General features: G+C 45.8%; 1 protein-coding gene across 1 annotated transcript in view; it reads left to right on the top strand.

Annotated features, from left to right (window-relative positions):
- Etv6 (ETS variant 6) overlaps positions 1–24,242 on the top strand; it is a 237,403-nt gene extending 213,161 nt beyond the window's left edge. The window contains exons 5-8 of the mRNA XM_028780996.1: positions 281–829; positions 14,622–14,764; positions 15,917–16,017; positions 20,295–24,242. Of these exons, the coding sequence (XP_028636829.1) occupies positions 281–829; positions 14,622–14,764; positions 15,917–16,017; positions 20,295–20,400 (899 nt within the window). The 3' untranslated portion in view covers positions 20,401–24,242. The remainder of the gene's footprint in view (positions 1–280; positions 830–14,621; positions 14,765–15,916; positions 16,018–20,294) is intronic.
- The last annotated feature ends 387 nt before the right edge of the window (positions 24,243–24,629 follow it).

The following is a 24,629-nucleotide window of genomic DNA, read 5'->3' as shown; positions in this document are numbered from 1 at the left end:
CACAGAGGAGGAGTCAATTGAGGAGGAGACAGAGAAGGGCATTAGATGCCTTGTGTTTTTCAGGCTCTGACAGATGCCAGATAGAATGTTGGTGTACGTTCCTAGCTTGTCCCGGGGTAGGAAAGCGATTTCAAGTGTGTGCTCTGGAGTTTTGTTTGAGCAAAAGGATCTGGGTTGAGAGAGGCTCTGTGGTTCAGTACAGCTGCCTACAGAGCAATGGTGAGGTCATGGGGCTGCAGACTCACAGTGGTCTGTGATTGTCTTTTCTTTTGCCCCACAGATAACTGTGTCCAGAGGACACCCAGGACGCCGGCGGAGAGTGTGCACCACAACCCTCCCACCATTGAACTCTTACATCGCCCTAGGTCACCTATCACCACAAACCACAGGCCTTCTCCCGACCCCGAGCAGCAGCGGCCCCTGCGGTCCCCCCTGGACAACATGATCCGCCGCCTCTCGCCAGCGGAGAGAGCCCAGGGACCAAGGCTACAGCAGGAAAACAACCACCAGGAATCCTACCCCCTGTCAGTGTCTCCTATGGAGAATAATCACTGCCCACCGTCCTCGGAGTCGAACCCGAAGCCCTCGAGCCCCTGGCAGGAGAGCACACGAGTGATCCAGCTGATGCCCAGCCCCATCATGCACCCCTTGATCCTGAACCCCCGGCACTCGGTAGACTTCAAACAGTCCCGGCTCTCTGAAGACGGGCTGCACCGGGAAGGGAAGCCCATCAACCTGTCTCATCGGGAGGACCTGGCTTACATGAACCACATCATGGTCTCTGTATCCCCGCCTGAGGAGCATGCCATGCCCATTGGGAGAATAGCAGGTAAGTGCGTTCAGCCCTCTCACGGCCCCTCACAGCAGTAGCCAATCAGGTGGGCACACACACACTGGCAGTGTTACATGCCTGCAAAGGTTTGGAGAGGACAAGGGGAAGCTTCTGCCTGCATGAGACAGAGTCCCTAATGGCCTGGTTAATGAGCCACTAGGAGAGAGTAGTTAATGAGCCTCAGAAATGTTAAGGAATGAATGTCCTCCATCCAGATCACAAGGAGAGCTGCCTCCGAATCACGGCTAAGGGAAAACATTTAAAATCAAGGGTTTATGAAGTGCTCTAATGGGCCCAGCCTCAAGTTTCCAGGTGCTAATTAATGACCAGACACAGCCTAGAAGAACCTTTGTCTCAGATTCATGCCTGTTATTCTGTCCTGTGGACAGTAACTCAATGCCGCTTTCCCCTTGGGAGAGAGGGCAGAATTGGGATTAGGGTGTTAGAAAGCTGGTGTTGCTATGTCATTTAGACAGGAAAAAAAACCCACTCCCAAACTCTTCTTTGAATTATGACGGAAGGCTCAAATGTGCTCTCCTAACAAGAAACCAAGGAGGGAGGGAGGGAGGGTAAGAATCTACCAATTAAAACTTTGCTAGCCTGCCCAGAATTTACATGGAATTCTCAAGAAGGCAGTATACACCGTTTGTCTTTACCTCGAGAGTGTCTCTCCATTCATGAGACATCCATGGGGCACCTGCGATGTACAGATAAATGCATCCAATAAATGCATCCGATGTGCTGTATACAGTGGTGATTTGACATCCAGCATCCTCTCCCTTGTAGAACTGAGATTTTACAGGGAGAAGCACATGTGAACACCATTAAGATACAGAGCGGATGATGGAAGTTTCCCTCTTACCCGGGCAGTGTACAGGTGTCCACTGAGAGCCTTCTGTGAGGCAGAAGCTGTGTTTGGATTGGAGGAGCCTGAAGGCTTCACAAGGGCTGAGGAAATGTGAAGCAAATGGCTGTGCTTCCCTTGGTGGGAAGAGAGCCAGAGTTAGGGCAGAGCCCCCTGCAGGTGATGGGGGTAAAGGGATCTTCTTCCTAGCTGGTACTGCTGCATGTATCAGTTCCCAACAGAAGGCCTGCTTCACCTCTGCCTTGACTTCTTGTCTCTTCTGTTCAGGTCATTTGTTTCTGGTTGTTTGTCTTCCCTGAGTACACCTCCGCCATTGCCTCTGTTTTATTGCTATAAATAATTTACATGGAGGATGTTGAATTAAGAGAATAAAATGGAGAGACTGGGGAGATAGCACAGTCAGTAACACACGCTGTTTAGGCCACAGACCCCAGGTGTTGTGGCATTCACTTGTAATCCCAGTGCTAGGGGACAGAGATGTACTTCCCTGGGACTTGCTGGCCAACAAACCTAGCCTACTTGGCCAGTTCCAGACCAGTGAGAGACTGAGTCTATCTCAAAAGAAAAAGTAGATAGCACCCTACCTGTGGAATGAAACCCAAAGCTGTTCTTTGTCCTCTACATACACACACACACACACACACACACACACAGAGAGAGAGAGAGAGAGACAGAGACAGAGACAGACAGAGAGAGAGAGAGAGAGAGAGAGAGAGAGAGACAGAGACAGAGACAGAGACAGAGAGAGAGAGAGATCAAAAGAAAATGAGTACTAAAATCGTGGCTTAGTGGTAGAATGCTTGCCTAGTATGCATAAAGCCCTGAGGTTTGATGGTCGGAACCATAACAACAACAGTAAAACAGCAACTATCTATGGCTTGCATGTTTTAAAAAGCTGTGCACCTTGGAGTGTGCTTGGGATTCAATTCAAAACAGTCCTGCAGGTTTAGTGATAGGGAGGACTGGGCTCTGTAGTAAAATGGGGTTAGCCATGAGGTGTCTGGTGATTATGTGGGTGAGCAGATGCGTGGTGGTTCATACTGTTGTTCTACTTACACATGAGATTTGCTTTAATAACGAAGACACTGCAGGATGAGTGTCGGGGCAAAAACAGGAAAAGTCTTACAGAAATATCTGAATTTCCTCAGACAACTGGAAGAAAAGGGATGGGTGAGAACTTCTGAGTGATGGAAGCGTCCTCAGCTACACACCGTCTTGGTCCTTCCTCTATGTGGTGTTTTCAGATCCTATTCCTTGTCTATAATTCTCAGGACAGCCCTCTGAGATTGAATCCCTGTGATGTGCATGGGTCATTTGTACAGGCAAACCACAAGGGAGACCCAGCTCTGAGGACACCAAGGTTCCCCTCAAGGTCAGAGGAGGGTTCAACGACCTTGCTGTCACTTGGCTGTTATCTGCAGTACTGCCTGCCCTTGAGGGTATAGCTTCCCTCCTTGTCAAGGTCCTCCATGTCCGCCCTCATTTCACCACAGACTTCTTGAGAGTATTGAGATAAGCATATACGTCCAGAGGGAGCGTATACGTCATATACGGATGAGAGAACGGGAAGGGGGTAGGAGAAGGAGGAGGCCTGAAGGAATTGCTTAAACATACAGTGCTATCCTCCCCTTGTAAGTTGCACATCTGTTTCATTGATTCTACCGCTACTTTTAAAACCATATACCCAAACATCAGCAGTGGATGGAGGAGGCTCAACAGTTCAGATGCAGCTGGACATAAATATCATATTAAGCAATTTTAGTCAATCTCACTAAGGCAAATTATCACATTTATCCCTCATTGGTGGGTCTTAGATTTTATGTAGACACTTAAGGTCATACAGGTACAGGTATGAAAATACAAGAAACTGTAGGGTAACAAAGGAAATGAACAGGAAGGGAGAGGGAAAGAAAAGGGAAGTACGTAGTATGGCAGACTGCTCAAGCACACTTTATGCTTACATGAAAGTGGCCTTATGTAACCTGGTGTCACACAAATACAGAAAGCCTCATGGGATGTTCGGTCAGTCCAGATGAGCCTGGGTATCCACAGATGCCTTGTCTTGAAAACACTTAGAAAGAGCTAGTGTTTGCTTTTCCTTGCCTCTAATAAGGCAGAATGTTCTAGAACATTATCCTGGGGTTCAATCCTCTGGGGACAATGCATTCATTCCTACAGGATGATTGAGTCCCATACAGATACATATTAATGTTCTTATGATCTTTGTAAATGTTGTGAAATCTCTAAATATATACATTACCTAATGTACCCAAATTCCAGATGAGCCAATTTAACTGGCAAGCATTGCTCTTCGCAGGGGTGAAATGCCAGGGTCAGGCTGGGTGATCGCTGAGGTCCCTTCCTGCTCTGCAGGTCCACAGTCTGACAGTGAGTCTTGATTCAACAGCCCTCTGCACGCTCCTTTTGCCCCTCCTTTGGAGGACTCTCTACTCCTCCCTCCCCCAACCCTCTGTCTTTCTGGGTTTCTAAGCTCTTAGGAAAAGTGATTCTGTTTGTTGAAGGTCAAATTCTGTGAGTCACTGCCGTTTATACTGTAAGGTTCTGTCTAGTGAGCAGCCATGGATGCTTTTAAAGCTCTGCAAAGCGCCTGTTAGATGAGAAACCGTAGTTCCCTGAAGCCCTTTAATTGAGCGCAGGAAGAAATGAAAGTGCCGCCAAATGTCACACTGGTGAGTAACTTCGTTGGAGGGTGTAGACAGAAACTGTTTACCAATGTGGAGGAAAACACAAGCCCAGATTCTTGCCATTCACAGGTGATTGGCCTGGGTATCAGAGGATTTAGGTGTTCCGACACCTAGGAGGATTCTGCACTGCATTCTTGCAGGATGGAGGTTTACAAAGGCATAAGACTCGATATTTGGCATGAAAGAGCTGAGGTTCTCTATAAAAGTAAAGCACACGGTGTACATTTGTCTTACGACTCCTACTAAGTACCACAGGAGGTCAGAGCTGCCTTTCAGATGGACTTAAAAGAATGCTTAAGGATCAGGGTATGGGGAATCTGCCTTTAATCCCAGCATTTGGGAGGCAGAGGCAGGCAGATCTCTGTGGGTTCAAGGCCAGCCTGTTGTAGGGAATGAGACCTTGTCTCGAAATAAAAAAATTTTTTAATTATTTTTATTTTATGTACTTTGAAATTTGCCTGAATGTGTGGTGTCTGTGTGATGGTGTCTGGTCCCCAGGAACTGGTGTTTATAGACAGTTATGAGCCACCTGTGGGTGCTGGTATTTGAACCAGGTCAAATGCAGAGCATTTGGCAGAGCAGATGGTCCTCTTAGCCACTGAGCCATCTCTCCAGCCCCAAAATAAAAATTTTTAATAAATAAATAAAAATAATTTTTGGAATTTAGGGAGTAAAGAAAAAGAAGCCATTCGAGATAGGGAAACTCAGGCGCAAACACAAGCTATAAAGACCCAAATGTTCTTTTCTATTTCTAGTAGAGATACAAGGCCAAGAGCTTGTCTATCCAAGTCAACTAAAGAAACTTATTTTTCATAAATTCTTCTTTTCTCATCTCTGAAAAAAAAACCTGATGAATCATGCAAATAAAAGATCACATAAACTATGGCAATTTACCTTTGGTATTAACCATATGAGAAAACTAATTTAATAAGAAAATTCAGTAAGTAGTTAGCAGTTTAAATACAGATTAAATACAAGTTAAGTCTATTTAAATATAACATGTTTTAATTTTACTTTGCAAATTAGAAGAGGTCTTGGAGATTGCTCTCTGGATAAGCACTCAGGCTGTTTGTGTTGGAGTCCTTTCTTAGGACTAGGTGAGTTCACTAGACACAACTTTTACAGGTAAAGGAACTTCGACTCACCTGCATCAGACATACAGCCTCAAGCCTGTGTTCGCCTCCCATCCCAAGTACTTCTACCCAGAGACTTCTCAGTGAGGACTGGAAGCCGCAGGCATGTGCAGCCACCACCTGATTCTGTAAATGAGTTTATTGGAGAAAGCCAGGCTTGTATTACATTATTGTCTACATCTGCTTTCAAACCATGAATACAGTTGAGTCACTCCAGAAAACCTATGGCCACAATGTCTTAAATATTTACCAATTGGCCTTGTACATAAACAGTAGGGTGCCCCGTGTTCCCCATTACGGTTTCCATGAACAGTCAGTATTCTGAGAACCTCAGACGTAGTTTAGGCTGAGGAGGCAGGAAGCATAGTTCTTGCTGGCAAGGAAATGCACACTCTAGGTGATGAGGCATATCTGAGGCACGTGAAAAGGACAACAACAAATGATGTAAGCCAGCAGACAAGTTCAGGGCTGCAGGCCATGCTCACAGAACAATACAGAACAGCCGCAATGGCATCGCTAACATAAATAAAATACAATTTGTATTTACAATGTGTGAGACATTGTTCTATGCAAAAGACACAAGATTGATCAATGCTTCGATCCTCCTGCCTCAACCTCCTGGGAGCTGGGAGTACAGGTGACACCATCATACTGGGCTCAGACAAGCCTTTTTTTTTTTTTTTAAAGCAAACTCATTTTGATTTTTCTCTTAAGTAGATTTTATATTTGTCCCTTCCTTTACCTTAACCTAAATATCTGCCAAGAAAAGATTCATTAGTAATCTGACATTTGTCTTATAACCCACTGTCTGTGTGTTTTTTGAAATACGGTAGCCCAGGCTGTCCCTAACTCCTATCTCAGCCTCCTGAGTGCTGAGATTATAAGCTTGAACCACCACATCCAGCTTCATCGTTCATTCTTAAGTTCATTTGCTACACAAGAGTAGGGACTTTAGTCAAAGCCCATGACCTGTGGTGGCTGGATTCTTTCCTTTCTTGTGAGTACCTGATAACTTTTGTTGCAGACTCTCAATCTTGTCGAACTTGAACTTCTTTCAGGATGCCATTGTTCAATTGACTTATTGATCTACAGCCAATAAGACTTAGAATTCCCTCCCATTTTAGGGTCCCCTCACTCCGGGCTCCCTTCGGATCCTTAGAGGCAACCTGTGCTAGACCTGGGGGGAAAAATGCTTCCCTACAAGATTACATCTTTAACATAACCAAGAAGATTCGGACTAGGGAGACGTGAGCATCCTATCATGCTTGTCAGGGGGCCTAAACAGTGTACTTTCGTATACATTTAGTTGTTTGTCCATAGAAACTCAACCCTGGAGGCCTCCAGGGGAGATGAGGGAGGGAATACAGGGAGAGACCCCTAAAATGAAGGGCCAATGGGGCAGGGAATAGTATGGAAACCTAATATAGTAGAAGCGTCCTAAAATATATACATGTATGAAGACTACTTAAATCAAAGTTCCAAATAATGGGGAGACAGAGACGCGGCTGGCCATCTCCTGCCACCAAATGAAGCTTCTAATAGCATGACTGGGTTACCTCTAATTAAGTTGGTGGCAGAGGGTCCCATAGGAATCCCCAGACAACCCAGGCTGTAGCCAAGACTATAGGTTGCTCTCCACAGACTGACAGCAAGGCTGTATTGCTGAAGGAGCATCTACAGACCTCACTGAAGGAACATGGAGAAGTCAAGCTGGTGCCTCATAGAGACTTCACCCACATGTCTCAGCATCTTTGGTTTTCTAAGAGAAACCTTTGATTGACTCTACTCACTATCAAAAAAAGAAATGTAAACTTCAAGCCAGCCCCAAGTCCTTTAATCTCCAATGATGTCCTACCTACAGGATCTACTAGGGCAGCGGTGGCTCAGCGCTTATGGAACTAACCAACCAATATCTGATCTGACTGAAGGCTCACTCCACTAGATGGAACCCATACCAGATGCCGCTTGGGTGACCAAGAACCAGAGACTAGATAACCCAGGGACATATAGTAAAACAAGATACTACTGATCTTCAAAAAAATATTGAGCAGTAACTAAAATGACTTCTAATGACATTCTGCTACACTTATAGATCGGTTCCTTGCTCAGCCATCATCAGAGACGTTTTCCCCTGCAGCAGATGGGAACAGTTACAAAAACACACAGACAGACAGTCATTGTGCAAAGAATGACAGACCTTGGGACACTCAGCCCTAAAGGGGATGTCTTCATCAATTCCCTCCCTGAGGGCTTGGGGAACCCTGTGATGGAAAAGGTAAAAAGAGTATTAGAACCAGAGGGGATGGAAGACACCAAGAACTCTAAATCAGCAGGATCAATGCACATATAAACTCACAGAGCCCGAGGCAGCAAGCACAGGGCCTGCACAGGTCTTCACCAGGCCCTCTGTATGCATGTTATAGCTTCCAATTTAGTGTTTTTATGGGGTCCTTGAGTTCTGTGCCTTCTCTTGGGCTCTTCCCATTTGTTTGTTTGTTTGCTTGCTTTGCCTTAATTCCAATGTGTTAGGTTTTGGTTTTATCTTATTTTATTATTATCCCTTAGAAGCCTGTTTTCTGAGTAGATCCAGAAGGGAGGGGAGGTGGTGAGAATCGGGAGTGGAAGCGTAGTGTAATCAGGATATATTATGTGAGGAGAAAAAAATCTATTTCCAATAAAAGGGGGAGGGGAAGCTCAGGGAGGATGGTAGGAGGCATGGCCTCCGAGACCCTGGGGGCAGTAGAGGGTACACTGGGTATTCCACCCTCCCACTCACCTTCTCCGTTTCCTTCGTAGAAATTTAAAGGAGAGTAACTTCAAGTTAGGCTTTTGGATTTCCTCCCCTATTGTAAATGAGCCTTGGGAATAGCCTTTAAGATAAAAAATAAAATAAAAAGAGTCTGAGAAATGAGGGGACAAGTCATTCCTAACCCTTCCTAACACGGGGTGAGGATCTTGTGTTAAAACAACAGAGTTGTGTGATGTTTCCCTCAGCCACGGGGATCCCACAGTTGTTTTGCACACACTGAAAGAGCAACTCTCCCCTGCACTGTCTCAGGGACTAAGGAAGCCTCTGGAGCCCTCAGCCCAGAGCCCTCTCTTGGTAGGGTCTAGTACTGAGAGCCAGGGCATCCTCAGGAAAGCAGGGTGGACCTGTGGGCTCCCCCAGGCTCTGCAGTCAGCAGGATGGAATGCAGTGCTTCCCTTCCAGGGCTGGGCTTAATACTCCAGGCTTAAGTCTTCTTTCTTATCTGTAACATTGGGAATACTGCCCGCTTCTGAGCGCTTTTGATTGATGGTCAGACAGCATGGGAGCGTAACTAACGCTCACCGGTCAGCGTCCCTTCTCTGCCTCACTACAGAACTCTCATTCTGTGGGTCTAAGAGACTAGAGGAACACTCAGGTGTCCTTCCTGCACTGGCAGGGGTGTTGGCAGGCATCGAGTGATGCTAACCCACAAAGTGCACCCCTCTGAATGCCCTCCCCAGCTTCCTTCAGGATTTGCATCCGTGACCTCTCTCCCTATGCTTTGCTCAGTGTCCCTTTTAGAGGAGGTGGGTAAGATAATGACTGAGACCCGATGAGCCCCGGGGAGGGAGAGACCAGACCGTTCACTCCATCTGGAATGTCCTCAGTGGTCCTGACCGCTCACATTCTAGCAAAAGCACTGTACTGTTTTCAGTGTGAAATCAAAGAGCTCCAGAGAGGAATGACCAGGATGGTGTTTAAAAAAAATAACCTGTTACTCCATGTCCCCCTCTCTGCTGTCCCTGGATATAAATCCAGAGGCTGCAGCTACCTGTAGCAAAGCCATGGTGCGGTGCTGCTAGCCTCCTGTTGTAGGCTGCATCTCGCTTGGTGTGAGCGTGAGACCAGTGTCTGCCTTCCTCCTGCTGCATAACTAACCAATGGCAGGATACAGTCAGTTTGTTTGCAAGGCTGGGAAGCCTAAGTATGGTTCCTGTTACCTGTCCCCTCTGTACCCTTCCCCAGCATGTCACTGTGCACTCACAGTTTCTATTTCCCTCCACCACAGCAAAACAAAGCAAATGCCCCTTGTACACTCACGTCTCCATATCAACACACAGTTGGCAGTGCTTAATCTATGGACTCTGCACTTGTGGGCAATAGCTGACGTAGCCTGGAGAAGGAAAGAGTGCCTGGATGGCAGACGTTCCCCTTTATGCTGTGAACCTGTGTTTCTATAAGCAGGGCACTCCAACTCTCACACACTTTGATATTGAGGCCAAAGAATGCTTTGTCACGGGGACTTGTCCTGTGCAGCCTTAGCCAAAAGCACCTCCATCCACCCCTGGTGTTACAACTGGAAGTGTCTCCAGACACTGTCACACACCAGCTCAGATGGAAAAGTCACTGCTCAGCTCAGAACAACGGCTGTCACCAGCTGGCTGTCACTTTTCAGTTTATATCTTACTGTACCTGCTCTGCTGCTGAGCTTTCAAGAAACTTAGCCATTTTGAGGTCACCAATGTTAAAAGTGTAACCAGGGACACTGAACTTTGTCCCGTGGGTAATGTAAACTTAAAGCCCATGGTGCAGACAGGGTTTGTAGACCATCACTTAAAATTCTATTTGAGCAAGTAAAACAACAAAAAACAACTTTCTTAGAAACTTTCTGGAAAGTTAAATGTTATTCTCCATCATTACACATTCCCTTTGTCTGTAATTTGACCCGCCTACTCAAAACTTTTAAAGATTGGTTGTGTCTAACAGGGATTTTTTTTTTTAGAAGCCATATTGGTTATGTGTGAATTGCCCATCTTTTTTATATTCTCTGTCCTGTGAGTTTATACAATAAGTCTCTAGTAGGAGATAGACGTGGGAGTGAAAATATTTCTCCCTAACCACAGGAAGGGATTTTTACAATGCTTCTTGTATAGAGGCGGATAGCCAGGTACCTCACCCAGCAGGAAACAGGGAAACTGTTCCTGCAGTTGGAAAGTGGCTTTATCTGAGATAATCCATTCCGTAAACTTCCTCTCGAAGAAGAGATGATCCAAGTAACTGATGAGCATTTCTTTAAAATACTCAAATGTCCCTATATGGAAGAAAATACCCTTGTCCTAGTTTCCTTTCCCTTTGCTCTGATAAAATAATCTGACTAAAACAGTTTAAAAGAGAGGGTTTATTCTGGCTCACAAATCAAGGTACAGCCCATCACAGTGGGGAAATCAAGGCAGCAGGAGCTTGAAGCTCCTACAATCAGAAAGCAGAGAGGGATGACTACATTTTACTGCTTAGCTCTTTCTCCATTTATGTAGTCTAGAAACCCATCTAGGGAATAGCACCGCCCAGAGTGGGCAGGTCTTCCCAATCTCAGTTAACTCAGTCAAGATAATCCACACACACATTCCCAGAGCCCTATCACCTTGATGATTCTATATTGCGTCAAACTAACAGTTACACTCCCCGTTGTCTCCTTAGGAGAAACAAACTTAAAATGAATAACTAACTTGTGGTTTGAAAATAATAAACATGCATGTTCGGTTGCTTTTATAGAAGGATGGACTTTGCTAATAGAATTTAGTCTGTTTTGTTTATTGAATTACAGCATTTTTATTATTGACCAAAGAACACTTCATCTGTACAGACATGGTGTCAGACAAAGCTAGAAAATTCCAGGTGGTCTCTGATAATAGTATCCAAAAGATCTAGAGAACAAAAGATTGTGCCTTTTACTTAATAGATATATTGAAAAGAAAAATAACTCAGATGGCTTACACTTTTCTAGTAAATAAGAGAGAACATGGCTATGTGGTCAGACAGTTATTTTTATCATCTGGGCATAATTTTTAAAGAAACAGAGAAATCAATAGTGTTATAAAAGCCACTTACACTCTGAGCTTGAAGCAACTGCTTTATGCCATGAAATTCCCCTTGCTACTTCCGTTAGTGGCTGAGTAATTCAGTGTGTCTTGAATGTCAACGTTTTTATTACGCAGCTAATGTTGGCTTTGCTGGATTAAATGTCATTTAAAGTGATCAATTGGGAGCTTGTTTGGGGTTACTTTCAAATTTATGAAAGGGGAAAAAATGTTGCAATATACAAATGTTCTGGAAGCTTACAAGTACAGTCTGTTCTCCGGCAAGCCCTGTCCTGCATTCGCCATCCAGTGGGCACATCATACAGTCACAGTCTGGAACCCAATTTGAGGCCTCTGAAAAGACCACCTGACACCCCGGGGCTGGGTAAGCCTTTAGCTGAAGAAATAATCAAAGGGACACTGTATAGCTGGGATGTGCCGTGGTAGTAAAAGAAAGAAAGTGCAATGGAAAATCCCTGTGCAGATGAGAATGGAGGTCAGGAGAGCCGTCCACTCTCTAAGGCTGAACCTACAGGGGCCCTGGAGCCCAGAGGACTGTGCTTACCTTGTGTTAACCTTACTAAGGTGAATACACTAGAGCCAGGCATGGAGGTGCTCACCTGTAACCCTGTCACTGGTTAAGGGAAGGCAGGAGGACCCTGGGACTTACCAGCCAGCCAGTCAGACTTCACTAATGGGTGTCAGGTTCAGTGAGAGACCCTGTCTCAAAAACCACAGTGCGTAGCAGTTGAAGACATACCTAGCCTTGATTTCTGGCTTCCACATGCATGTGTGTTTGCACTCATAGGTATACATACTCAGGCATGCAGAGCAGGGGCTGTGTGCACACCTCATTTTCTCCTCACTGAACAGCATTTTATGTGAATAGGGCTTGGTTTGGGGAGACGTTTTTCCAGTCGGGTGAGACTACAGAAAACTCAAGTGTGCCTGTCCTTTGGTTGTGGCACCAAAGCTGGACAAGAGAATCACAGCTCTTGTCTTAGTCCACCCAGGCTGCTGAAACAGTACGCCATGAGGTGACCTCCACAACAGTGGGAATTACCCAAATGTGGTGACGCCTGTCACCTCAGCACTTGGAGGGTGAAGACAGGTACATCACTATGAGTTTGAGGCCAGCCTGGGCTACATACTGAAACTCTGTCTATAAATAGGAAGTACAGGAGAAGAGTGAGGGAAGAATGGAGGGAAGAGGAAAAGGAAGTAGGAAGGAAATGTCACCCCCCCACACTTCTGGAGACTCCAGGGTTGAAGGGCACTAGTGTATATTTAGTGTATGTATCAACAGTGAGGTCTACTGATGGATGTGCCCTCTCTTTCATAGGTAGCATCTTCTTGCTGTGTCCTCACAGATATGTTAGGGAGCTCTTGCAGATATCTTTTATAAAGTCGCTTACTGGGGCTGGGAAGCTGGTTAGGACACTTGCTGTTCTCGCAAAGGCCTCAAGTGCAGTTCCCAGCACCCAAATGGCAGCTCACAACTCTCTCTACCTCTAGTTCTGGGGAATCCAGTGCCCTTTTCTGGTCTCTGTGGGATCCTACATGTGTGTGGTACTCACTTGCTCACGCAGGAATACACGCATTCATGTAACTACATAATGTGCACATTCAGTCATTGGTCTTCTGTTACCAGCCATCTAGCTAGCCCTTCCCCCCCACCCCTCAGGGATCCCAGAAACATTCAGGGAGCAGCTGGAAAGGGCACCTCCTGACTCTTAAGCCAGGGGTCAATCCAGCATCTGCTATACCCACAAGATGCATGTCTGTCTCTGCTTACCTATTGGTCTGGGCTGGAGGGCAAACCAGGTAGCTTTACAGCACAGACCCAGAAGCCAGAGATTCACAGTCAAAACTCGGGGCTCAGCCCAATGCAGGATGACACTAAATCGTCTTATGAATGTTTGCTGTCTGACCACATCATCAGGTATGAATTCTCCAAATGAGAAATGATATTCTTGCACGAAGTTCCTTTCCACCATGATTCCATTATGATAAAGCAACTTGAAAAACCTCCAAAGGATGATTTAATGCAAACATCTGTATTTTTTAAAGATGCTAGCCATAGTCCCCACAGCCAACGTCACCAAGCCACATAGTTTTTAATTTCCCATCATCTTTCATTTCTTGCTGTTTTCGTTTTAGCCCCTGTCCTCCACTATCCATTCAGCATCTTCCACCATCTGCAAAATAATCTTTAAACTTTAATCTTTTAACTGTTTTTAATCATACTGTTCTCATTGGAACTACAAGATTTTCTTTCTGGCCTCGAGGAGTGGGTCAGTTGGTAAATATTTGCACGGGGACCTGATAGTGATCCCCCAGCACTCACATAATGGCAGTACGTATCTGTAAACAACACAGTTCTAGGGAGACAGAGACGGGGGGATGCCTGGAGCTTGAGGGCCAGCCAGTCTAGATTCATATTCAGTGAGAGACTATATCTATAAATGAATAAGAAATAGTCGAAGGGCCTGGAGAGATCGCTCGGTGGGTAAGTGCTTCCTATGCAAAAATTCCCAAGCGGTTGTGTAAAAGTCAGTGCCATGTAAAATGGCAGCGCACAGCTGTAACCCCAGAATTTAGGATGGTGGTGGGTATCGTTGGATCCTTAGAGCTTCCCGGCCTGCCAGCCTAGCAAAAACGGTGAACTACAGGTTCAGTAAGAGACCCTGTCTCAAGACAGTAAGACACATAAAGTACCATAAAGATAATACCAGTGTCTCCTCTAGCTTTTTAGTGTATGTGGATATGCCCACACACACTCACACAGAGACATTTCCAAACTAATAAGATGGAAAGTGATTTATGAAGACACTTGATGTCAACCTCTGACCTACAGACACACACACACACACACACACAGAGAGAGAGAGATTCTCTTTCTACCATTTATACATCTACCCTCTCTGTAGCCCGTTGTCAAAGCCTGTTTATTCCTTTGCTGGCACAGCTTGGTGCCTCATCCTTCAACTTGGGTGGTTCAACTTCAAGTTTTGTCATGACTCTGAACAAGTCATCTCCTTGGTCCTTGTATAGAGGTGGTGGCCTTGGTCAACACCAAGCCTCCCTGGGTCAAAGGTCAGCAGGAGCTCACAGGCCCTCTCTGGACCCAGTTCATCGATGAAATGAGGAAACAAGACAGTCAAAACCAGGCCCAAGCTGTGGCTACACATCGCTTTTCTGAATCTTATGACTGCCTCTACAAGGACATTCTCAACAGTGCTTTCCTCTCTTCTCTGTAGACTGTAGACTGCTCTGGGATTACGTCTATCAGTTGCTCTCTGACAGCCGGTACGAAAACTTCATCCGATGGGAGGACAAAGAATCCAAAATATTCCGGATAGTGGATCCCAACGGACTGGCTCGACTCTGGGGAAACCATAAGGTAACATGGCCAAATATTTGCTGGGGAAGCTGATGCCAAAATACAGTCTTCATCCTTCAATTGGAGGATGATTGTCTTTGTGCCTCCAAAGTCTGCCCATGATTCTTTGGTTTCTCCTCACTGGGCAAACAGTTAGGTAGCTGTGAAGGAAGGAAATAAGTAAGGATGCCTTTTTTTCCATGTGTTACCTCTGTCTGGGGCCCATTAACTCAGCAGAGCTCAGTTCAGTAGACCAATTATAAATGTTTCCCCTGACCACACCCCTTGAACTGGATCTGCCACTCCAGTTGTCCCTAAGTACTGAGGAATAGAGAAGTAGTGAGAGGTCTATGACTCACAGGGGACCTTTGGGAAGTGTTACTTCTGTCCCCACCAGTTGGAAACCCCCCTTTTCACAAAAGTCCATTTTTGCATGGAAAATATGTTCTGATTATAAAACAGCCCCTTTACAAGCAAGAGTTGCAACAAGTCTGCCCCCACAGGTTTCCAAAGGAGGAAGAGGAAGTGGAATTGAAAACAAAGTCCTTTATGGTAAGGAAGGCAGTTCAAATGTTCAGATATAAAAAGGAGATAATTATGATCCAGGCCGCAGAGCAGAGCCTCGGGCCTCCTAAGAAGGCAACCTGAGCTCTTTCCCATTTGAGAAAGCCCAGTCCAGGGCCACGAACAAATATGTCAAGGCCCCATACACAGATGTTTGGGTGCCTAAGTCACTGAGGGACCTTCTGTGCACTGCCTGTCAATAGCAATGACAGACCAGAGACAAGTGGATAATAGTCATTGCACCCCAAAACCAGAATATGAAGGCCTCCCACCAGAGATAGAAGCTCAGAGCAGTCTCGGGAGAAGGCCTGAGGCCAGTTGCAGTAGGATGGGCTAGGTTAGTTAGTACTTCCAGCCCTAAGTAGGGCAGTTCAGTTTAGGAGGAGACCTTGGCCACAATGGCTTTAAGGGCAGACAGCAGAAGGAAGGCCCCTAGAAGGCGGCAGACCAGCAAGTAGGTGGCGTTCTCAGGCTGGTGAGGGCATGTGGAGCGACTCAACAGCCTTTATTTTAATAGCTGCCTAGTGCCTTTTCTGAAGTTCATTTCATTGTGTCTTTGTACTTTTCCCCCCCTCCCTCTCTCTCTCCCTTCCTCCTTTGAACAAACAGAACAGAACAAACATGACCTATGAGAAAATGTCCAGAGCCCTGCGCCACTACTACAAACTAAACATTATCAGGAAGGAGCCCGGACAAAGGCTTTTGTTCAGGTAGCACTTCCTCTTTTTCCTTTCCTTCTTTGGGGAGGACATTATTTTCTTTACATAAGAGGGAGGAGGGAGGCTGTCAGGAGCTCTGACATGCCGATCTGAGGCCCAGAGCCAAGGCTGCAATTGGACTGGAAAGTTGGTTGGAAACTGGGTGCTGGTTTGTTAGGATTTAAGGGGGAAAGATCGTTCTTTTCACTGAGGTCTGTCCTGTATGAGAGCCAAAGCTAAATGCGCTCTGACTCATCTCTAAAATAACATAGTGGTCAAACAGCATTATCTGACATTGATGTCCGGTGGAGTTAACCGAAGCAATCAGAATAACTGTTGTCAATAGCAAAGTGAAGGATTAAGCTGGGACTTCCAGGTCACCAAACCTGGAAGCTGCTTTGTCAAGCTTCAGGTCATGACCCACAGTGAGTCACTGTGTGGGTGTACTTGGTCAACACCAGCCACTTTCTTAATGAAATAGAGAATACAGTCTCACGGAGTTGGGTATACCAAATTGTACCTCATCAAAGAGCGACCATTAATTCGGAAAGATTCTGTTTCGATTGTGTGTGTACATGTGTGTGTACATGTGTGTGTACATGTGTGTGCACACACATGTGGAGACCAGAGGTCAAACCCTGATGTCACTTCGCAGGCCCTCTCTACCTTGTTTTTTGAAATTAGGACTCACTAGCTTAGGACTGGCTAAGAGGCTCTGCCTGTCCCCAGCTCCCAGCACCTGGGATGACTAAGCATATATCACTCTGTCCCCTTCTGTGTGGGTGGGAACTGAACTCATACATGGCAAGCAATTTACCAACTGAGCCCCTTGAATTGTATGTCTTACAAACACATCACTGTTAGAAAAGTATGACAGTCACTGAGGTCGGGGGCCCTCCCTCCTTCCAAATGCTCCATAGCTAATGGTTGCAGCCGTTTCACCTACCGTGGATTTCCAGAAGTCGAGAAGAAGGAAGAAGGGATAATGAGGGTGGCATAGGCAGAGCCCTAACACCATTGGTCACTGAAGTGACAGGAGGAAGCCCGATTGCAAGTAGGACTTTAGGTTATAGGTTTGGGCAAATAGGACAAAAAGCACAACAGCTGGGGCTGGAGATGTAGATTTAGAATCATCTATGTACAGGTGGGGAAATGCACTGTGTATGAGGAGCCGGGGTGACCTTGATGACGGTACTCACTAGGAGAGCACAGAAGCCACACATTAGCACCGAGATGGAATAGTAATATAGGACCAATAACAGTCACATTGATCTTCAAAAGGAACAGAAAACGCTTGAAAACGTGACAGTGGAATAAATAAGTACAGACCAGCCCTCCCCGCCTCCGGCTCTGTTCACACCTTCTCTTCATCCTTCACCCCATACTTTCAGCTCCCCATTCTTTTATCCTAGATGACTGGATCCCACCGCCTCAACCTTGTTTGTCACCTCAGTCTTGAGTCTTAAAGCTTACCATGATACTCCTCGTGGAATTTCAAAAAGATGTTTGGTATATGATATACCCACTAAAATATCACACTAGCACTCCAGATGTGGCTCCTGCAAGGCCGGCCTTCATGGCTGAGAAATTCTACCCAGAGCTCTGTTCTCGTCAGTGGACCACTACCGTGCAACAGTAATCTTGAAGCTAGCCTGATATTTGATTCTTTCTGTATCCCAAGTCAGTTACTGGGCTGCTCTGTCTACTGTCTTGGCAGCATTATCCCTGTCTGTTCTGTGTAGAAGGCCTGAAGCCTGGCAGCTGTGTTTCCCAGGGTTTGTAACCAGCCTGTCTGCAGTTGAAGTCTGTGACAAGCACATTCATGGAATGTGTATGACAGACATGTATATCCCTTACTTTCTCACATACACACACCCTCAAGGCCCCCTCAAGATGACTGTCCTTCCTGAGGCCTTCCACAACTGCTTGCTCACACACACAGACACCCTCTCCCACCATCTCCTGAGTACCCTTTGTCCTCAAACAACTATAACTTTCATTTTTAATAGTAAGTGTGGAACTGGTGAGACAGGCTCAGCAGTTAAGAGTGACTGCTGCTTTTGCAAAAAAAAACAGATTCAATTCCCAGCAGGTACATGATGGCTCAGAACCATCTGTAACTCCAGTGCCATGGTATCTGATGTCCTCTTCTGGCCTCTTCAGGCTCCTGCATGCACGTGGCACACATAAACTCATGCAGAACATATGCATAAACTAAAATAAGTCTTTAAAACATCTTCAGTAATTGTGACTAGTATAGTTTAATAATATGTGTGAAGTCTTCCTCGCCACAACTGAATCATAAGTTCCTAGAAGTAGAGGCCTCTGATTTATTTAATTTTGTATATACTTTAGGGAAGATCTCAGTAAACATTTCATGACCAAGTGGCCTGATATGGTTTCAATGTTTACTATGGCAAAGTAGTCTGAAGGAAGGGTCAGTTTGGGCCTTCGAGAAGCTTTAGCAACTTCGGATGTTGAGGAAGACATCTTATCGGGAAGACAGCAAAACACAGACAGAAACAGCCGTGACATGGAGCTGAGTATTCATGAGCAGAAAGGAACGTCAGTAGACACAAAAGGTTCGCCAACGTCCAGTTAGAAGCTTTGAGGAAAAGAGTAGCCTTTTCCTAGGAAATATGTGTTGGAAACCAAACTGTGCAACATGGTGCCTTATAACATACATACATACATACATACATATATACATATACACACACACTCATGTGTACACATATATACATATGTGTAGGCATACACACACACACGCATATATATATATATATATATATATATATATATATATATGACTAGGTTTGTAATCTGGTGTAGTAATGGGACATTTGGTAGGTAGACTACACACACACACACACACACACATATATGACTAGGTTTGTAGTCTGGTGTAGTAACAGGACATTTGGTAGGCAGACCACAGTGCTGGTAAGCACCCTTGGTGATAAAGGAAAACAAGAGAGTACTGGAAAGAGGCCAGAGGGTTTCAGGTCAGAACAGCTCTGAAAGTTTGCAAAAAGACATGAGCCGTGGTTTCTGTGAGGGCTAGCAGACAGGAGCAGTGGGTAAACAGAAGTAAGCAGAGAAAGCAAGTGTTTCTTTGGGAGCTTTGGCAGACGGCCCAAAGACTGCATCTCGGACCCAGCAGGGTGGTGACAGGAAAGGGGTGTTTGAAAGTAGTTCATCGCTATGGGCCACACATAGGAAAAGGGGAAAGTTGCAGAAAGAGTGAAGTCTGCATAAAAACTCAGCCCTCCCCACACCCCACCGCCTCCCCATCCCACCGCCACCTCACTGGACCATCACCTCACCCCACCGCCCCCCAACTTGACTGTCACCCCACCCCACTGTCACATCACCCCCACTGCTACCCTGTCCCTTGTCAAGGAAGACAAAGCGTTTGCCACCAGGCTTCCCACGTACACATACAAACCATAGTACTATTCCTAGTGACACACAGTGATCAAGAATGAGAGGCTTGCTGTCCACTCCAGCTACAAAGGAAGGAGGACATGAAGTCATTTCTATCAGTTCAGGTAGATCAGTGGAAAAAAGAGGATTCATCTTGCTTTTCTGATTTCCAGAAGCTTCCTTCCCTAACCTGCCTGTTAATCAAAAGTATCCACTCAACACCTAATAGTATCCTTTGAGTTAAACTCAAGTTTTGAATACTGTTCTCTGGGCTCTCCAATTGGAGTGGAAGTGGATCTAGGACTCTTGTGGGTCTCTGTAAAAGTCTAACTCTTGAAGGTTGAGGAGCAGGCCCCATGGGCAAGAGTGCTTGATGTGTAAGCCTGAGGAACTGAGTTCAAATCTCCAGCACTCACATAAAAATGCCACATGAGAGTAGGTTCCCAGTTTCCGTGTAAGTTGCTGTAAGAGTGGAGAGGGTGTACATACCTATACGAGGAGCTATGTGAAGAGTAGACACAGGTGGGTCACTGGGGCTTGCTGACCGCCAGCCTAGCTGCCGGTGCTGTCTCCTGAGACTAAGGGAGGAGGTGCTAGAATGGCATACCTGATGTGCTCTGAATCCCCATGCACAGATGCATCCTGCACGCACCACACACAGTCTTCAAAAACCGAGACACCCAGGTTCCTTTATACGATCCAGCAATAAGACACCCCTAGCACCAAAAAGCACTGTTTCCCTCATGGTGTCTAGGTTCAATAGGTTCCTAGTTTCCATGTAAGTTGTCCTAAAGGATAGAGTGAAGGGGGGGACATCCTTGGGAACACAGATTCTTTTGACTCTTTCATTTCCTGGTCCAAAGGTTCATGAAAACCCCGGATGAGATCATGAGTGGCCGGACAGACCGCCTAGAACACCTCGAGTCTCAGGAGCTGGATGAACAAACGTACCAAGAGGATGAATGTTAAGGGAACCTACCACAGCCTCACCGGTGGGCTGGCCAAGAGGAAACCTGCCCACAGGGACCGCAGGAGGCGTGATGGAACAGGCGAGCTAGGGATGGCTGAAAAGGAAGAGACCCAGGAAGAGCGGGAACACTTCTCTTGCAGATCAAGAGGGACCCAGAGCACCTTAGACAAGCCACCCAGCAATGGCAGGGCTGGAATTCTGGTGGAGGGCACAAGCCTGAGACTCACACGTCACGTTTTGCTTCTCCTTCGGATCTCTTGTCTGTAACCCTCACCCTCACCCTGCACCTGTTGTTAGTCTCATGGTGTTTCTGGTTTTGTTTTTTGTTTTTGTTTTTTTTAAGAACATGCAGTTTGACTATTCATCGTTCATACAGGGAAGACATCACATGTTGTTTTCCTATGGAAATATATCTATTATATATATTATTAATTTTTTGTTGTTGTTGCAAATCTCACCAAGTACGGCCAGCTCAGCTGGTCAGGAAAGAGAAAACTTGCAGAAGGGATCGGGTTCCTCTTTTTCCTGCTACGTAGATCTGGTTTGTCCTGTCCAAGTCAGGTCTGAGATGAGAAAGGAAAGCAAAATGAGAGAGATACTTTCAGACAATGAAAAAGAAGAGTTCTGTCTCCATCTCCCTCCACCCCGTCTCACTCATCCCCCCCCCCTTCTCCTACCCCTTTCTCTGCCTGCTGTTCCACTTCACAGGCCTTTCCTCAAAACTAGCCTCACTAGAACCTGAAGTAAACATTGACCCACCTGCTCTGTGACAGTCAGACTTCTTGGGCACCCATCTGAGGGAGGCCAGACACACACACCCCCCAAATGCTGCTGTGTTCTAGAGGATGAACAGTGGGAGCACTGGGCACAAGATACTACAGACGGTAGCCATAGCATTCACAAGGCCCCGGCTGTTTGGGATTGTCCCGAAAGTGCTACTCGTTGGGAAACTATGAGAAGACCACATAGGCCCGGTAGTCCAGGAGCTAGACAGAGAACTAGCTGCTCTGCAGTGAGAACAGGTCATCAAGGCTGTCCCGAGACATCATGCCCTTGTGGGATTGCCCTCCCGCCCCCCCCTCCAAGTCCTAGCCTTTTTCTTCTTTCCTGGTCCTCACTGAACACAGAACACACATAAGGGAGGATCCTGGAATTTAGTCTCGGGCACAGCCGGTATTTGCACAACCAGAGCAGACAGGAAATTCCTCAGATTCATGCTTTTTTTTTTTTTTTTTCCTCCTGTCATGGTTGTATTTCAGGAGAACGTATCTGTGGCTCTTTTTCACCTCCACATAAGGTCAGTAGTATCTTCCAAGATGAGGGTATTGCTAGCCCTTAGGATTTTTGATAGCAGAGATTTTTAGATAACTGTTTCAGTGGGGTTTTTCCTTTTTTTCTTTTCTTTTTTTTTTTTCTCGTTTGTTTTTTGAGTCAGGGTTTTTCTGTGTATCCCTGTAACCCACTTTGTAGACCAGGCTAGAACTCAGAGATCTACCTGCCTCTGCCTCTCAAGCACTGAGATTAAAGGCATGCACCCCCACGCCTGGCTTTTTTTTTCCTTTGCTAGCCATCTAAATGGACTCTTTGAAGTTCACTGTTTTAAACCCCAGATAATGAGGCCTGCCTTTCAAAACTATTCCTTGACTTTCCTGTCTCCTTCTACACCATGGAGTGAGCCTCTCCCAGCCCTCCTGGGTATGTCTTTGACCAGAAGCAGGATACAGGTGAAGCTGACAGACCAGAGATGCCCTGCAACTATTCCTAAGTGGGGCACATAGAGGCTAGGAGTACCAGGGCACATCACTCACCCGACATCCGCTTATAGACTGGCTTCTTTAGTCTTACTGTGGCTTCCTCATGGCTCCCTCATCTGCCTTCGAAGAGGTCAGCGGCTTTCTGGGTGAGGCGTTTGGTTTTAGTATGCATACGTAATGATGAGAGTCACATGCTAGGTGTTTCTTAAAAGTATGTCAGGGGATAATTTTTTTAATGTTTTTTTTCTTTGTTTGTTTGTTTTGTTTTGTTTTGTTTTGTTTTTTTGTCCTCTACAATGACTGGTACCTTATATCAAATAGGGAAATTAAGCCAAATAGTTGTGTTGTATGACCCACTGGGTTGAAGAGCAAGAGAGAAAGGGTGGGCTTTTTGTTTTTGTTTTGACTGAGGTCCTAGAAACTAGAACACTTCATTCTAGCCACTTTGCCCATGCTTAGAACTCAGTCTCTTAACTGCCCGAAGAATCTTCCAGATGAACTGTGGAAGGAAATTCCTCTGTTCCCTAAGGAGTCTTGGATGACAGCTCCAGCCACTTACGTTAGAAATGCTCCTGGCAATACCGTCTTTATTTCACACCTGGTGTTACCAGTAATGATGTCTATGGTTCTCTTAACTGTAAAAGTCCTCGTTTGTTTTTTGGAGAGAAAATACGGCCGGGGTTGTCACCCAGAGTACAGGGCTCTCAGGCAGCAGACTCAGAAGGTTCAGATTTAGCTGATCAGACCTTGGAGGGAACAGCACTAAGGGAGTTCTGTTGTTTTTTTGGTTTTTGTTGTTTTTTTTTTTTCTATCCACAATGACCTTCTAGCTCAACATTAAGTTCAAGAGGTGATGGAAGGAATCTAAAAGCTCCTTTTAGTGGCCTTTTTCTGCAGCCATCGTGGGTTGGGTCAGGAAAGGAATTTGCAGGAAAGCATTACCATGTGGAGGAAAGGCATTGCCACCGAGGTCCTGGGATTCTCTGTCCTCAGTCCTTGGCCGGACTGTCTTCAGGGTTCCTTCAGCAGAAACCACCGGTAGCTGCTTACATGTTGACAGTAGTTTCCCTCCGATAATTTTGATCCAAGGTGCCCTGGTGCCGACTGAAGGCAGAGTCACCCCTGATATTCAGTATCTTTTTTTCAGAAAGAAAATGGTCCTCATAAGAAAAGAACAAAGCGGGCTTCTTTGCTTGTTCATTCAGGGCCCTCTGATCCAGCATCTTTTTACACTAATACCTTGTCCAGATAAGAATGTCACTCTGACATCTAGATGTCTGGGAGGTGTCCCTGGAATGACCTAGTGGCCACTCTGTCTTTTCACACTGTTCGGGTTCCAACCATAAACACAGTTTGGCACATTCACTGTGGTTGGCAGAAGACAACCTGAGCGAGGTCGTGTCACTTTCCCTGGGAGCAGACAGCATGAGAGACAGGGTTAGGATCAGGATCCGGCCAGTCTGCACTTACTGGCAGGATAAGTGTTCAGAATGCAGCTAGAAGTCATCCTGGTTTAAACCCCTATTTGATCCATCCCCAGCAAAGAAACTAAAGATGCCAAGGGTGGTTTTCACTGCCCAGTCATTCGGTGCTAGTTAGTGCTGCTGTGCACTCTCAGCCTGCTCCTCTTTTGAGCAGAAACCTAAATTGGACGGCATAAAAAAACCCAGTGGGGCAGGGGTACAGAGGGACACCCCGGAACCCTGCCGATCAACAAGGCACACAGGACTCACCCAGCATTCTTTTGGCCCCATCCGCATCAACACTAAACAACTTCAAACCGCTACCCGCCCCCACTCTTTCACCCTCGCAGGTGAACACTCTTCTGAAGACTTCTCTTTGTGACTGCACCCACCTGCAAGCCAGATGAATCTAGAATGAATTTCTGTTGTTGTTGTTTAGTTTCTAATCTCTTGTTTATGAGGTGTGGGGTTTATAAGGGACTGAATCAAATGAATGTAACAAAAAAAGAAAAAAAAAAACAAACAAAAAATGCCTTTTCTCAGGGCCAGTGAGTTGCAAATAATTTTTAAAGAAAAACCTATAATTACATCATCTCAATAAATTTTTTATAAAAAAAAATAAAAGTTCCAAGTCTCTGTTTTTAATAATACGAAATGGAGTCAGACAGGCAAGGCATTCTGATGATGTAAATCCTGTCTACTCAGTTATGGATAAAGTGCAGTCCCGGTTTCTCCTGGCAGGAATCCGCCGTTACCCAGCATTCTGCGGGCAAGCTTTAGACAAGGAGCCCCAGGAAGGTCACAGCAGAACACTCTACGCTGAGCTGCTTCCACAGGTGGAAAAATCTGCCTAGAGGAACTTCAATCAGAGATGCCAAGGATAGACCAGGTCACTCAGGTAATAGCAGGGATTAAGTCACCCTGGTTGAGTCTGCTGCAAGGTACTGAGGACATAAACATGAGGGTAGCACCCACAGCCTGGGTGCCAAAGACTATGTACTCAATGTCTCC

The sequence above is a fragment of the Grammomys surdaster genome, unplaced genomic scaffold (assembly GCF_004785775.1).
Source record: "Grammomys surdaster isolate TR1022 unplaced genomic scaffold, NIH_TR_1.0 373, whole genome shotgun sequence".
Lineage (NCBI taxonomy): Eukaryota > Metazoa > Chordata > Mammalia > Rodentia > Muridae > Grammomys > Grammomys surdaster.
The sequence above is the reverse complement of the archived record's forward strand: the minus strand, read 5'-3'. Positions and strand labels throughout refer to the sequence as shown.